Source organism: Scyliorhinus torazame, chromosome 21 (assembly GCF_047496885.1).
Source record: "Scyliorhinus torazame isolate Kashiwa2021f chromosome 21, sScyTor2.1, whole genome shotgun sequence".
NCBI classification, from domain to species: domain Eukaryota; kingdom Metazoa; phylum Chordata; class Chondrichthyes; order Carcharhiniformes; family Scyliorhinidae; genus Scyliorhinus; species Scyliorhinus torazame.
Genome location: NC_092727.1, coordinates 9,319,698 through 9,333,861, shown reverse-complemented (window position 1 = coordinate 9,333,861; position 14,164 = coordinate 9,319,698). Strand labels below are relative to the sequence as shown.

The following is a 14,164-nucleotide window of genomic DNA, read 5'->3' as shown; positions in this document are numbered from 1 at the left end:
TTATTCTAGCATGTTTTGCAACTAATGTTTTTCCGTCTCTCTTTTGTCTCCAGCGTTCGTTCATAGGAATGGGAAATTAGAGGATGTTCCTGGTTCTATCGTGCTCAGTGATCCCATTTCTGGAGAACGTGGTTGATCCCACTCTGTGGATTCTCTAGAATCCAGCGGATCATTGGATTTTTTTGAGGCTATATTCGTCATTTTGTTAACATCAAAACGACAGTGACAATTCTTCAAGACGATGTTGGATATATGTTTTAATGAAATGACTGACGTTACTTCCGCATCCCTGGTTCCCTAAACTGTCAGTTTTTTCCAGGCCTTTCAAAATAAACTGGTTCTGTGTTATCACATTAAGGGGCACAATGTCACTTCTGGGTCCAACTTTATATTTCAATGTTTCAAAACTGTGAATGAATAAACCTTCTATGTTTTGTCCATTTCTATAGTTCCTGGGATAGCTAAAGGGATATAATGGGATAGTTCTATAGCTAAAGGGATATAATTTCCAATGAGAAACCTTGTGATGAATTTATTCCTCTTTTGTTTTTATTTATGTCTTTTTTTTAAGTCCTAAGGTCAAATGTGTTTCAGTGACACTTTTCAATTTCTGTTCCATTGAGTCCCTGCTAACTAACAAAGTTCTTGCTATTACTCATGAAGATTGTGCCCCTTCAACACAGTTGGACAGTGTAGTTCTGAACTGTTTACTCTATGTGCTCTTGGGGGTTGGTTCAGCTCTGTTGGCTAGACGACTGGTTCACGACACAGAGTGAGGCCAACAGCGCGGATTCAATCCCCGTACCGGCCCCTCCTTCTCAACCTTGCCCCTCGCCTGAGGTGTGGTGATCCTCAGGTTAAATCACCACCAGCCAGCTCACCAAACTGTTGTGCATTTTAGGAGGGCATGGAGCAGCCTATGGTAATCTGGAACTATGGTAACTTTACCTTAATGTTACTCTGCGTGCAAAAGCTCGTAGAGGAAGTAACCACAACAGGTACAAAAACAGAAAATGCTGGAAATATTCGGAAGGTCTGGTGGCACCTAAAGGAGAGAGAGAAAGAGTCAATGCTGTAGATCATTACCTTCTATCAGAATGACGAAAACGCACAGATCTGAAAGGTTAACCCTGTTTTCCTGACCTGGATTGGATTTGTTTATCGTCACGTGTACCGAGGTACAGTGAAAAGTATTTTTCTGCGAGCAGCTCCACAGATCATTAAGCACATGAAAAGAAAAGGAAATAAAATAAAATACATAATAGGGCAACACAAGGTACACAATGTAACTACATAAACACTGGTATCGGGTGAAGCATACAGGGGTGTAATGTTAATGAAGTCAGTCATTTAGGAGTCTGGTAACAGTGGGGAAGAAGCTGTTTTTGAGTCTGTTGTGCGTGACCTCAGACTTTTGTATCTTCTGATCAATGGGAGAAGTTGGAAGAGTGAGTAAGCCAGGTGGGAGATATCATGATATGCACTTATGCACATAATGAGATACAGACAGGCAGTGACAGACACCCAGTACAGCCAATCAACACACAGGACAGAACACAACCAATCACCAGGCAGAACACTAGAAGGTGGTCTCACACTATAAAACACACGAGGCATCAACACTCTGCCTCTTCCACTGGTGACAACTGTAGTGACAGTTAGGGTGTATATATCAGTCAGCACCTTCTACACGTGACTCAGAGCTAGTCTAGTCTAGTTAGTTATAGTAAGCACGCTTAAATTAGTAGAGTGTCAAACCCACAGCGAACTGTGTGCACTGCTTAACAAGTTCAATAAAGCTTATTGAACTAACATCAAAGTTTGGAGTCTACTTTCAAGTACAACTGCATTCAGTTGCAGTCCGTGTTACGCCAGGGTGATTAACACGACAAGAGGGGTCTTTGATTATGCTGCCCGCTTTCCCCAGGCAGCACGAGGTGCAGATGGAGTCAATAGATGGGAAGCGGGTTCGTGTGATGGACCTGCCATGTATTTTAAGCATGTTCTGTTTTTATTTTAGATTTTCCATATCTGTTTGGATTATTATCAGGGTTGCCTCACGGTCTTTTCTTCACAGATTTTCCCCCCCTCTACAGTAAGAACTTGAAAATATTTGCATTTATATAGCACTTTTCCTCAGACTCAGAATGTCCCAAGGCTCTTTCCAGCCAATTGAGTTCTGTCGCTTGAAGGATAGATATTGGCCGGGAAACCATGGATCATTCCCGCTGCCTTTCATTGAAATAGTGCCATACAATCTTCCACCTTCATCTCATATCTTGTGCAGAGGTGGTGCCACAGTGGTAATGTCACTGGACTAGTGATTCAGAGACCCAGGTTAATCATCTGGGGGCATGGGTTCAAATCCCAGCATTGCAGTTGGTGGGATTTGAAAGTTCATCCCCCCAGTAATATTATGCATTAAACTAGCATCCATTACTTGCTAGGCTAGTGCAGCACGGTAGCATAGTGGTTAGCACAATGGCTTCACAGCTCCAGGGTCCCAGGTTCAATTCCCGGCTTGTCACTGTCTGTGCGGAGTCTGCACGTTCTCCCTGTGTGTGCGTGGGTTTCATCCGGGTGCTCCCACAGTCCAAAGATGTGCAGGTTAGGTGGATTGGCCATGCTAAATTGCCCTTAGTGTCCAAAATTGCCCTTAGTATTGGGTGGGGTTACTGGGTTATGGGGCGAGGGTGGAGGTGTGGGATAGGGTAGGGTGCTCTTTCCAAGAGCCGGTGCAGACTCGATGGGCTGAATGGCCTCCTTCTGCACTGTAAATTCTATGAAAATTTGACAAAAAACAATCTGGTTCACCGAGGTAAGGGTAATTTGTTGTGTTCAAGCGCGATTAGAACGTTACTAGAAATGCCCGTTGCATCAGGGAATTTCGAAAAAAACTAAAGGATGGCACTTCCAACACTGAAGTGCTCCCTCAGTACTGGACTAGGAAATTCAGCCGAGATTTTGTGTTCAACGTCTGCATTGTTGCTTGAACCAACAACCTGCTCGGCGAGAAAGAAAATCATCACCCCCCACCCCCCGCCCCACCGGCACCCCCATTGCAATCTTTCCAAAAGGAGACATTAAATAACGAACGGCACAGCATCACTGCCTCTCGGACAAAGTGATGACACAGCTAATTGTAGCAACCTGGCTCCCACAGTATCTACCAGCAGCTTACTCGGCATACACCAGCCATTAAAATATCTTTACAAATGACGGTTGAAGTGAGAGTGTAGGTGCAGCAGAAAAAGACAAGGAACCTCAGTTATAATTGTACAAAAGGAAATGGTTTTGAAAAAAAAATGAGTAGAACTCACTGGGCCCTGACCACACACCTGAGGCTGTTGAAAGAAATTGGAGACGGTTGGGCCATAATTCCTCTCGAAATGTGTGATTGTGTGGTGGGATTGGAGGATAATAAATGCAATGCTCTTGTTCAAAAACAGATAAATCAGTTAACTACTGAGTCCACGGTCAGCTCTAATCAAATCATTGCATCCATTATTTGAGATCAATAGAATGACCAGCTAGAAATTAAATGGTTCGCAGAGGGTGGATTTGTTAAAGGTGAGGCAAGTTTTCCAAATTTAGTATGTTATTTTTTTAAGAAGCAGCTGCTTGGTTAGGTAAAGGGAATCCAGGTTGAATGTGGACTTTTCAGATGACTTTTGGTATGGAGTCTCGTAACAAAGATTGATGTTTCTGGTTTAGGAGAAGAAAAAGTGGGGCAAATTAATGTTGCATTTATCATATCATAGAACTTACAGTGCAGAAGGAGGCCATTCGGCCCACCGAGTCTGCATTGGCTCTTGGAAAGAGCACCCTACCCAAGATCAACACCTCCACCCTATCCCCATAACCCAGTAACCCCACACAACACTAAGGGCAATTTTGGACACTAAGGGCAATTTATCATGGCCGATCCACCTAACCTACACATCTTTGGACTGTGGGAGGAAACCGGAGCACCCGGAGGAAACCCACGCACACACGGGGAGGATGTGCAGATTCCGCACAGACAGTGACCCAAGCCGGAATCGAACCTGGGACCTTGGAGCTGTGAAGCAATTGTGCTATCCACAATGCTACCGTGCTGCCCTTGCCATTTACTGGGGAAAATCTGGGAGCCTTGCACCCCAGGGGACAAGTCAGGGTACCCTTGCTTTGTGTGGTAAACCACTGTTAGTATATTATATGTATTGTGGTAAACTGTTACTGTACTACATGTATTGTGGTAAACCACTGCCTGATGGCTCCGCCTCCCCTCGGGCTCGGTATAAAGGTGGCTGACCTCCGGCCCTGCCTCAGTTCGGGATCAGAGGCCAGGAGGCTTTCTGTTTAGCTTATTAAAGCCTCAGTTTCGTTCACTACTCATCTTCTGTTCATTGATGGCACATCACTGTGTACACACGATTGGAATTTGGAATAGGGACCATGACATTGAACAAAGCAAAACCAAAAAGTAAGAAGGATTGTAAAAGGCATTAGTGAACTGGCAGGCAGGTGGCAGATGCAGATTTATGGGTGAGGTCAAACATTTTGGGAAGTAGACAGTCAATGAAAAGATACTGAAGGGTGTGTATGCATGAACAGAGAGAAACCCAAGAGTTTAAATAGATATTTATCTCAAGTTATGAGTCCTGTAGATAAACTTGTAAAAAATTTTTTTACAGTACCCAATTCATTTTTGCCAATTAAGGGGCAATTTAGCGTGACCAATCCACCTACCCTGCACATCTTTGGGTTGTGGAAGCAAAACCCACGCAAACACGGGGAGAATGTGCAAACTCCACACGGACAGTGACCCAGAGCTGGGATCGAACCAGGGACCTCGACGCCGTGAGAAAGCAGTGCTAACCACTGTGCCACCATGCTGCCCCTCCTGTAGATAAACTTGAGTATTGCTGAAAAAGGAGACATGTTGTCGAACTTTTCAGTTTGCACTCAAAGAACAAAGAAAAGTACAACACAGGAACAGGCCCTTCAGCCCTCCAAGCCTGTGCCGACCATGCTGCCTGTTTAAACTAAAATCTTCTACACTTCCGGGGTCCGTATCCCTCTATTCCCATCCTATTCATGTATTTGTCAAGATGTCCCTTAAACGTCACTATCGTCCCTGCTTCCACCACCTCCTCCGGCAGCGAGTTCCAGGCACCCACTACCCTCTGTGTAAAACAACTTGCCTCGTACATCTCCTCTAAACCTTGCACCTCGCACCTTAAACCTTAAACTCATCAGGACAGAAGCAAAACTGACACATTTCAACAGAGCAACAATTTATACCGCATGAGGAAAGGGTGCTGATTGGTTAGCAAGCCAATTCTGATTGGTCAAAGAGTTGCCATGGAGAATGCACCAGGCTACTATTGGTCTCACACTTTTGTTTAATTCAAATAAGGATCAATGCCTGGACACGTTCCTTTTGCCTGCAGATGATAGATCCTTGTGTATGAATATATGTAGCTTCTATCAAGCCCAGCTGATAATATGACATCAGTTTTAGTGTAATTATTGGTACACTCAGGATTGTTCAGCGAATGCTGTCAAATTGTGGAATCTCATCTAACATTAGACATTGTGTTCTGAATTTTGCAAGCTTGATGAATACAGTCAGCATTCTGTCGATTGCGAACAGTTGAAAGGTCAAGCTGTTTGATACAATCTACTAGTCTTTCAGGCATGTGGGCTACGTACCTGTATAGTAGACAAACTATTAAAAAGCCACACCTTTTGGATTTTATAAATGGGACACAGATTGAACCAATAAACGAGATGTCGATGACATTTGTGCAAGACCACAGATGATGCACTGTCGCTATTATAACAAAATTAAATATCAGACTGCAGACAGCACAGATACCCAGAATAAAACTAGGGGTGGGAAACTATACTTACAGGGAGGGAGTCGAGGTATTCAATGTTTATTGACACTTGAGGTACTGTGACCATTTCCTTAGCAGCAAAGAAAGTGAAGAGGGGATTCAATAGAGGTTTTTAAAAGTGTGAGAATTTTTGACAGAATTAATAGGGCAACACGATGGAGGAGGGAGAGGGAAAGAGGGAGAGGGATAAGGAGGGAGGGAAGGAGAAATGGTGGAGGGAGGGAGAAGGGATGAGGAAAGGGAGAGAGGATGGGGAAGGGAGAGGGAAAATAGGGGAAGGAGAGAGATGGGGTGCGAGGGATTAGATCATTGTTTAGGTTATAAGCTTTAATAAATAAAGTCAACTGAATACATAGAACATAGAACATACAGTGCAGAAGGAGGCCATTTGGCCCATCGAGTCTGCATCAACCCACTTAAGCCCTCACTTCCACCCTATCCCCGTAACCGAATAACCCCTCCTAACCTTTTTGGACACTAAGGGCAATTTAGCATGGCAAGTGGCAAGTCAAGTGTGAACCATTTTCATTTCAAAATGTATTTTATACAGTATTTACACTGAAACAGGCCATTTCGTCTCAAGTGGTGCAGAATCCCCCCAGCAATGGCATCCTTGACGGGCAGGGTCACCTCATTTGGCGAAAGGCACAAAGTCAGTTTCTTGACACGGATAAACTATTGGAATTTTGTTCTCCTGACTTTCAAGGCGGGCTAAAGACGAACAATGTAGGGGACTACATTTACATACATTAGCATATCTTCATGCTCATTAAAAGGCAACCTCGCTTGAATTAATTTCATCCTCTAAATTCATTTCCCCACCAGCGAGAATTTAGACAGTTTATTTTCATGACTGTATATAATAGCATGCACCTGGTAAGTTCTCCCTCTTCCACCACCTTGTGGGCAGCAGATGCTATTTTTGCCTTCTTGGGTACCCCGCATAGTTTCACTCGAGCGCCCTTAGTAAAGGCTGCACCCAAACTGGGCACACGGGAGACAGGTTAAGGGGAGACGAGGGTGGAGTGAGTGTCCGGGGAAGTGGTGGGGCAGTTTGTGTGTGTGTGGAATGTGGGGGGTAGGGGGCGGGGGAGAGATGGTGGGGGGTGGTGAGGGAAAATGCCTTTGAGGGTGTGGGTTTTTAGGCTCCTGGGAGGTGAGCTCAGGACACTGGTGAGAGGAGGAAACAATCATAATCTTAGTGGATGTGGGTAACAGGCCCATTGTGACAGTTTGATAGGTCACACTGCTGCCTCACCCCGCCAGGGACCAATTCCAGCCTTGGGTCACTGTCTGTGCGGAGACTGCACGTTCGCCCCGTGTCTGCGTGGGTTTCCTCCGGGTGCTCCGGTTTCCTCTCACAGTCCAAAGATGTGCAGGTTAGGTGGATTGGCTGTGATCAATGCGCATGGTTTCGGGGATAGAGCGGGGTGTGGATCTAGGCATAGTGCTCTTTCAGATGGTTGGTGCAGACTCAATGGGCCAAATGGCCTCCTTCTGCACTGTGGGGATTCTCTGGCAGTGACAGTCTCATCAAGGTGGGTGGAAGGGGGTGTCCTGAGAGGGAACAAGACAAGTGGCCGGGATAACAGGCGGGTGCAGGGTGTAGGCATGAGGATTGTTTAATGGATGTCAGCTCTGACAGTTGGAAAGGCATGTGGAGGCACAGTGTGGTAGGGTCCAGGATAATGGGGAATGGTTCATTGGTGATATGGGGAGAGGAAGAGTGTTATTGGGTGGGTTGGTGGTTATGCGGAGAAGTTGGTGGGTGACGGGGAAGGGTAGAAGATGGGCGACTAAGTATGGAAGCTGATGTGCACCGTTTTTCACATCTAACCTTGACCACACTATTCGTCAGAAAGTCTTTTGGATGGGTGGAGTTCAAGGTCAGCGCAAGTGGCCAACTAAAGGGACACCCTAATAATTATGAGGCAACTGGATGTCCCTGGTGCTCAGTTGTGTTCTTCCTATGGTGAAGTCCACATGTCAGAAGGTTCGCTCCTCGACTCATGGGCCCCAAGACAGCATAGTCCCAGCCTGGCCCAGAGCTGTCATTCATTCTGTGCCATTTGTCATCTGCTGCTGTCAGAGCAGAGGTGAAGGGAGGCGGGTAAATGCCTCCAGGGGGCACAGCTGGTGGATGGCAGACAACTTCCAAACTTCCATCCACCCAGGGTAATGGTCAGGGCTGACATGGACTCCTTTGGTTAGCCTCTCCATGCTGTCAAGGCAATGGGCTCTCTAAAGAGTCTCGAGGATAGCGAAGGAAAGCGGAACAGTAACTGAGGGAGGATTCTTGCACATGGCTCCCATCACTCTCAATGCGTCCCTCCATGTGTAGTCATGGAATTCTGAATTCTCCCTCCATGTACCTGAACAGGTGCCGGAATGTGGCGACTAGGGGCTTTTCACAGTAACTTCATTGCAGTGTTAATGTAAGCCCACTTGTGACAATAATAAAGATTATTTATTTTTATTTATTACGAAGAGGAGGAACACTCATCTCTGTTCCTCCAGGTTGACCTATATCTGGGAGGGGTGGTGAGGCCATGTCTAGATGAACGCAGGCAAATAGCTCAGAACTGGCCTCACGGCCTAGAGTTGGAGGGGAGTAACCTCCCCACCCGCCACTGGGCTAGGACTCCAGAATGGAGGATTCTGCTATGCTCACTGTAAAAGTAAGTTGCCATAGTACCAGATGACCATCAGCTGCTGCCCCCTTTGACGGGAGAGAGGACTGGTGTTGATTCAACCTGAGGGTCACTACAGGGGAAGGGGCAAGGTTGAGACGGTGCGGCCTTCATGAATTGTTAATGCTCACTGCCAGCTCCACATGAATCTCCTCTACCCGCTCTGTACCTCCCTCTATCAGCTCATTCTTCTCATCCTTAATGCCCAGCTTCACCTGCGAGGCATCTAAAATGCACTTTAAATGGCTAATTTCCTGCCTATCCCTCACAGCCCAAATAAGGGGGTAGGGATGTGGAGGGGCAAGGAATTCTGGTGCTCAGTAACAGGGGCTTCCTCTCAGAAGCAGCAGCTCCAGGTCTTCACCCTGGTGAATGTTCTCAGCCCCCACCCCCATCCATTTCTCTCCCTAATCGCCCCCAGCCCAGACTACCACCACAGCACAAAACCAGCCCCTTCCCATTGCAGGATTGTCAGAGCCTGGCTCAGCGTGCCTGGCAGCCCTGGGAGAGGGTCCAGGACCAGCACCCCCCGCCCTCGCCGCCTCCTCCTCCGCCGCTCTCTCCATCTCCGGCAGATTCGCAATGATACATTCCGCCTGGCTGGGGCTGGCCTTTCTGTCCAGCGGCTGGGGTAAGTAAGGTGCCTTTCTGTGTTTTTAACCAGATTTTTCGTTGAAAATGGAAAAAGGAGACAAAGGTAGAGGGAAGAGGGAGAGAGAGGGAATCGAGACTGAATCGGAGAAAATGCAGAGATTGCCACATTTGTCGTTCATGTTACAGGGGGGGGGGGGGTAAATAATGGGAAGAAGGATCAAACCTTGGATTGCCTGTTATTGAATGTGTGAAGGACCCTCTGCTTGACAAATTGGGATTTCCTGACCAGCTTCACGCTAGCTGCCCCCACATCATTTTTTTTAACCCACACACAGGCTGATATTTGGGAAGACATCATCTGGATTTGCTGTTGTTTGTGGACCCGTTCCCAGGCTATTCATTGTGTTTTATTACTGCACACACATTTTCCAGGGAGTGTCAGCTCTCTCTCTCTCCACAGGCTGAGTCGGTGTCCTCTTCATTCAGATGTGCTGTATCCCTGCTCACTAATCTTCACTACGCCTTCCTCAAGAAAACAGACTTCAGGCGGCTGCTGTTGGAAAGGAATCTGCCCCCCTCCCCAGTTCTGACCACTTGCCTGGCTCCAATTAATGTTCCCTCCGGGGTGGGACTGGGAGAGGGGGGGCGGGGGTTGTTTGTGTGAGTGGATAGAATTCTCAATGGGGGGCGGGGGGGGGGGGATTAAAAAATACAAATTCCAGTCAATGTGAAAATGCTGGAAACAGGCACCAGATCTGGTCAATGTCTGAGAGAGAGAGAGAGAGAGAGAAAGACAGGTTAATGTATCAGATTGCGACTCTTCCTTAGAACTGGTCCTGGGAGGGAGGGAGTGGGGGCTTGTGATAGAAAGAAGGAAAGAGAGGCGACCTGTGCACTGGGCAATCCACAAAGAGCCCTTGTCACACTCGCCTATCTAACTTGCTCCAGTATTCTGGAGGGTGGCTATTCCCCTGTGGAAGGATCACGCCTGGTGCTGACTCAGTGATTGGAGACTGATGGAGAGTTCCGTGGAGAAGGGGTTTTCATAGAATTTACAGTGCAGAAGGAGGCCATTCGGCCCATCGAGTCTGCACCGGCTCTTTTTTTGAAAGAGCACCCTACCCACGCCCACACCTCCACCCTATCACCCAGTAACCCCACCCAACACTAAGAGCCATTTTCGACACAAAGTGCAATTTTGCACACCTTTGGACTGTGGGAGGAAACCGGAGCACCCGGAGGAAACCCACGCACACACGGGGAGAACGTGCAGACTCCGCGCAGACAGTGACCCAAGCGGGAATCAAACCTGGGACCCTGGAGCTGTGAAGCAATTGTGCTATCCACTAGGCTACTGTGCTGCCCACTCTGGAGTTGAGAGTATCCAGCATCCATGGCATTGGGCCTTGCGAGACGGAGTGAGAGAGGAATCACAATTCTCACAGCAGAATGTGAACAAAAAAGGAGATACACAGAAGAATGGAGACCAAAATGACTAATCCCATATTCCTATCATACCGAATGATTGTTATAGAATCTTACAGTTCAGAAGAAGGCCATTTGACCCATCGCTTCTATGCTGGTTCTTTGAAATAATTATCCAATTAGTTCCACTCACCTCTTTCCTCATACCCCTGATTATTTTCTTTTGAACTATATATCCAATCCCATTTGAAAGCAGCTGTTAAAAATGTTCACTGCCCTTTCCGGTCTCGCATTCCAGATGATAAGTCCCTTCGTTAAATATTTATCCTCATCTCTCCTCTGTTCTTTCACTAATTGTCACAAACCTGGGGCGAAATTCTCCTACCCGCCCTGCCACATTTCTGCTCCGACCGGCCGGCGGGAGTCTCCGTAACACCGGCCGGTCAATGGGGTTTCCCATTGTGGGGCACCCCCACGCCATCGGGAAACCCCCGGGCGCCGGCAAAACGGAGACTCCCGCCGGCGGAGAATGACGCCCCAGGTCACTGACCCACCTGCCAGTGGGAATAGTGATGGGAATTCTCCAGCCATTGTGATTCCCTTTTCCCGCTGCCAGCGCACTCCCATCCGCGGGTTTCCCGGAGGGTGGGGGGGCTTCAGTGGGAATGCTCATGTGAACGGCATGCCACCAAAAATCCGGAGAATTCCGCCCAGTGTCTCATCGGTTCCCTAATTTTTAAATTAATTTACAGGATGTGGGCATTGCTGGCCAGACCAGCATTTATTGACAATCCCCAATTGCCCTTTGAGAAGGTGGTGGTGAGCTGCCTTCTTGAACCAGCTGCAATCCCTGTGGTGTAAGTACACCCACAGTGCTGTTAGGGAGGGAGTTTTTAGGATTTTGACCCAGCGACAGTGAAGGAACAGCGATATGTTTCCAAGTATAAGGTGTTGGTGAGGCCACATCTGGAGTATTGTGTTCAGCTTTGGTCTCCTTACCTGAGAAAGGACATATTGGCACTGGAGGGAGTGCAGAGGAGATTCACTAGGTTGATCCCAGAGTTGAGGGGATTAGATTATGACGAGAGGTTGAGTAGACTGGGACTGTACTCATTGGAGTTTAGAAGGATGAGGGGGGATCTTATTGAAACATATAAAATTATGACGGGAATAGATAGGATAGATGCGGGCAGGTTGTTTCCACTGGTCGGGGAAAGCAGAACTAGGGGGCATAGCCTCAAAACAAGGGGAAGTAGAATTAGGACCCAGTTTAGGAGGAACTTCTTCACCCAAAGGGTTGTGAATCTCTGGAATTCTTTGCCCAGTGAAGCAGTTGAGGCTCCTTCTTTAAACGTTTTTAAGAAAAAGATAGATACCTTTCTAAAGAATAAAGGGATTCGGGGATATGGTGTACGGGCCGGAGAGTGGAGCTGAGTCCACAAAGATCAGCCATGATCTCATTGAATGGCGGAGCAGACTCGAGGGGCCAGATGGCCTACTCCTGTTCCTAGTTCTTATTATGATAAGTCAGGATGGTATGTGACTTGGAGGGGACATTCCCGGTGGTGTTGTTCGTGGCTATCTGCTGCCCGTGTTGTTCCAGATGGTAGCGGTCATGTGTTTTGAAGGTGTTACCGAAGTAGCTTTGGCGAGTTCCTGCTGTGCATCTTGTAGATGGTACACACGGCTGCCATTGTTAAATCATTTCATCACTTTGAACACCCCAATTAGGTCTTCACCATCTCTGCAATCACCTCCAGAACCACAATCCTTTGAGATTTTTGTGTCCAATTTCCATTGCTCCAACATTGATGTCTGTGCCTTCAGCCACCGGGGCTTAAAACTCTCGAATTCACTCCCTCAAGGTGTCTGCTTCTCTATCTCGCTTTCTTCCATTAAGATGCTCCTTTGAGCTGACCTCATTGAATGTAGCTTTGGTCAGCTGTCTCAATAACATTTTATGTGGCTCAATGTCAAATGAGGACAGATAACACTCCTGTGTTCTACAGTGTTAAGGATGCTATATAAGTAAAGGTTGTTGTTGAAGTCCATCATTCCCAGCACCAGGCATGTGATTGAAAACTGCAGGCTTGGAGTTTGTCTGATGTCAAAAGCTCTGCCCAACTGATCAGTTAGTTCGTCTACAAAATTACCCATTTGAAATTGACCCCAACAATTGTCAGCCAGTGACATGACTAAACAATGGCAAATCAGCCTACATGGTTTTATAAGTTTGTTAAATGTCAATGTCTAAATTCTGAAGCAATATAAAAATATAAATATAAGTACGATACTTTTGGAAATCTCGTGTGAAAAAGCTGGAAATCGAATTACTCAGAATATTATTCATTCTCAAATCTCAGCCGAGTAACATTCTCACCCCGAGAAAGACGATTGTGGATTCTAGGGCAATTAGGGGTGGGCAATAAATGCTGGCTTAGCAAGCGAGGCTCACATCCCATCAATAAACATAGAATACATGATCAGGAATAGGCCATTCGGTCCTTTGAGCTTCTTCGCCATCCAGTGTAATCATGTTGATCCACTATCCCAACACTATACTCCAGCATTCTTCCCATTCCCCTTTACATCTTTAGGGTAGGATTCTCCGACCCCCTGCCGGGCCGGAAAATCCCCGGGGGGTGCGGCGTGAATCCCGCCCCGCCGCTCCGACGCTGGCTGCCGTATTGGCACTGGAGGGAGTGCAGAGGAGATTCACTAGGTTGATCCCAGAGTTGAGGGGATTAGATTATGACTGTTGGCAGCGCCCCTCCCGGCAATTCTCTGGGCCCTGATGGGCCGAGCGGCCATCAGTTCCTGGCCAGTCCCGCCGGCGTGAAATGGACATGGTCCCACCGCTGGCTTTGAAAGCAGACCAAGGCAGGCCAGCAGCACGGTTCGATTCCCGTAACAGCCTCCCCGAACAGGCGCCGGAATGTGGTGACTAGAGGCTTTTCACAGTAACTTCATTTGAAGCCTACTTGTGACAATAAGCGATTTTCATTTCATTTCATTTTCATTTTCATTTCATTTCACATGGCGGGATCCGGCTGGTGCGGTCCTCGGTGGGGGGGATCCGGCCCCGGGGGGGGACCCACCGATCTGCAGGCGGGCCTGTGCCCTGGGGGCACTCCTTATTCCCCGCCAGCCTCTGTAGGGCTCCACCGTGGCCGGCGCGGAGAAGAACCCCCCCCTGCGCATGCGCAGGATCACACTCGGCCAGTCTGCGCTTGCTCGGAACCACGGCGGTGGTTCAGCACATGCACCGGCCTTTCGGCGATGATTGGCGCGGCGCCAACCCCTCCGGCGCCGTCCTAACCCCCGGAAGTGCGGAGGATTCCGGTGGTTCGCACTGTTCTTGGCGCCGGCGTCGGGCCATCCCGCCAATTGCGGGAGAATCCCGCCCTCAGAGTCTAGAAATCTATCTATTTCCTTCTTAAATATATTCAGAGACTTGCCCTCCACAGCCTTTTGTGGGACAATTCCACAGGTTCACCACTCTCTGAGTGAAGATGTTGAGTGAAGATGTTGGTGTGTTGGGTACTCTGCTACACAGATGAACCAACACGG

At 47.7% G+C, this 14,164-nt stretch overlaps 2 protein-coding genes across 3 annotated transcripts in view; both read left to right on the top strand.

Annotated features, from left to right (window-relative positions):
• LOC140397946 (myelin protein P0-like) overlaps positions 1-371 on the top strand; it is a 31,647-nt gene extending 31,276 nt beyond the window's left edge. Inside the window, exon 8 of the mRNA XM_072486201.1 lies at positions 54-371. Within this exon, the coding sequence (XP_072342302.1) occupies positions 54-80 (27 nt within the window). The 3' untranslated portion in view covers positions 81-371. The remainder of the gene's footprint in view (positions 1-53) is intronic.
• An 8,362-nt stretch (positions 372-8,733) lies between these two features.
• Positions 8,734-14,164, top strand: part of LOC140398151 (sodium channel regulatory subunit beta-2-like) — a 30,652-nt gene continuing 25,221 nt past the window's right edge. The window contains exon 1 of one of the 2 annotated variants that reach the window (XM_072486471.1): positions 8,734-9,206. In XM_072486471.1, coding sequence (XP_072342572.1) covers positions 9,158-9,206 — 49 coding nt within the window. In that variant the 5' untranslated portion in view covers positions 8,734-9,157. The remainder of the gene's footprint in view (positions 9,207-14,164) is intronic. The other variant, XM_072486470.1, reaches the window with a different exon arrangement.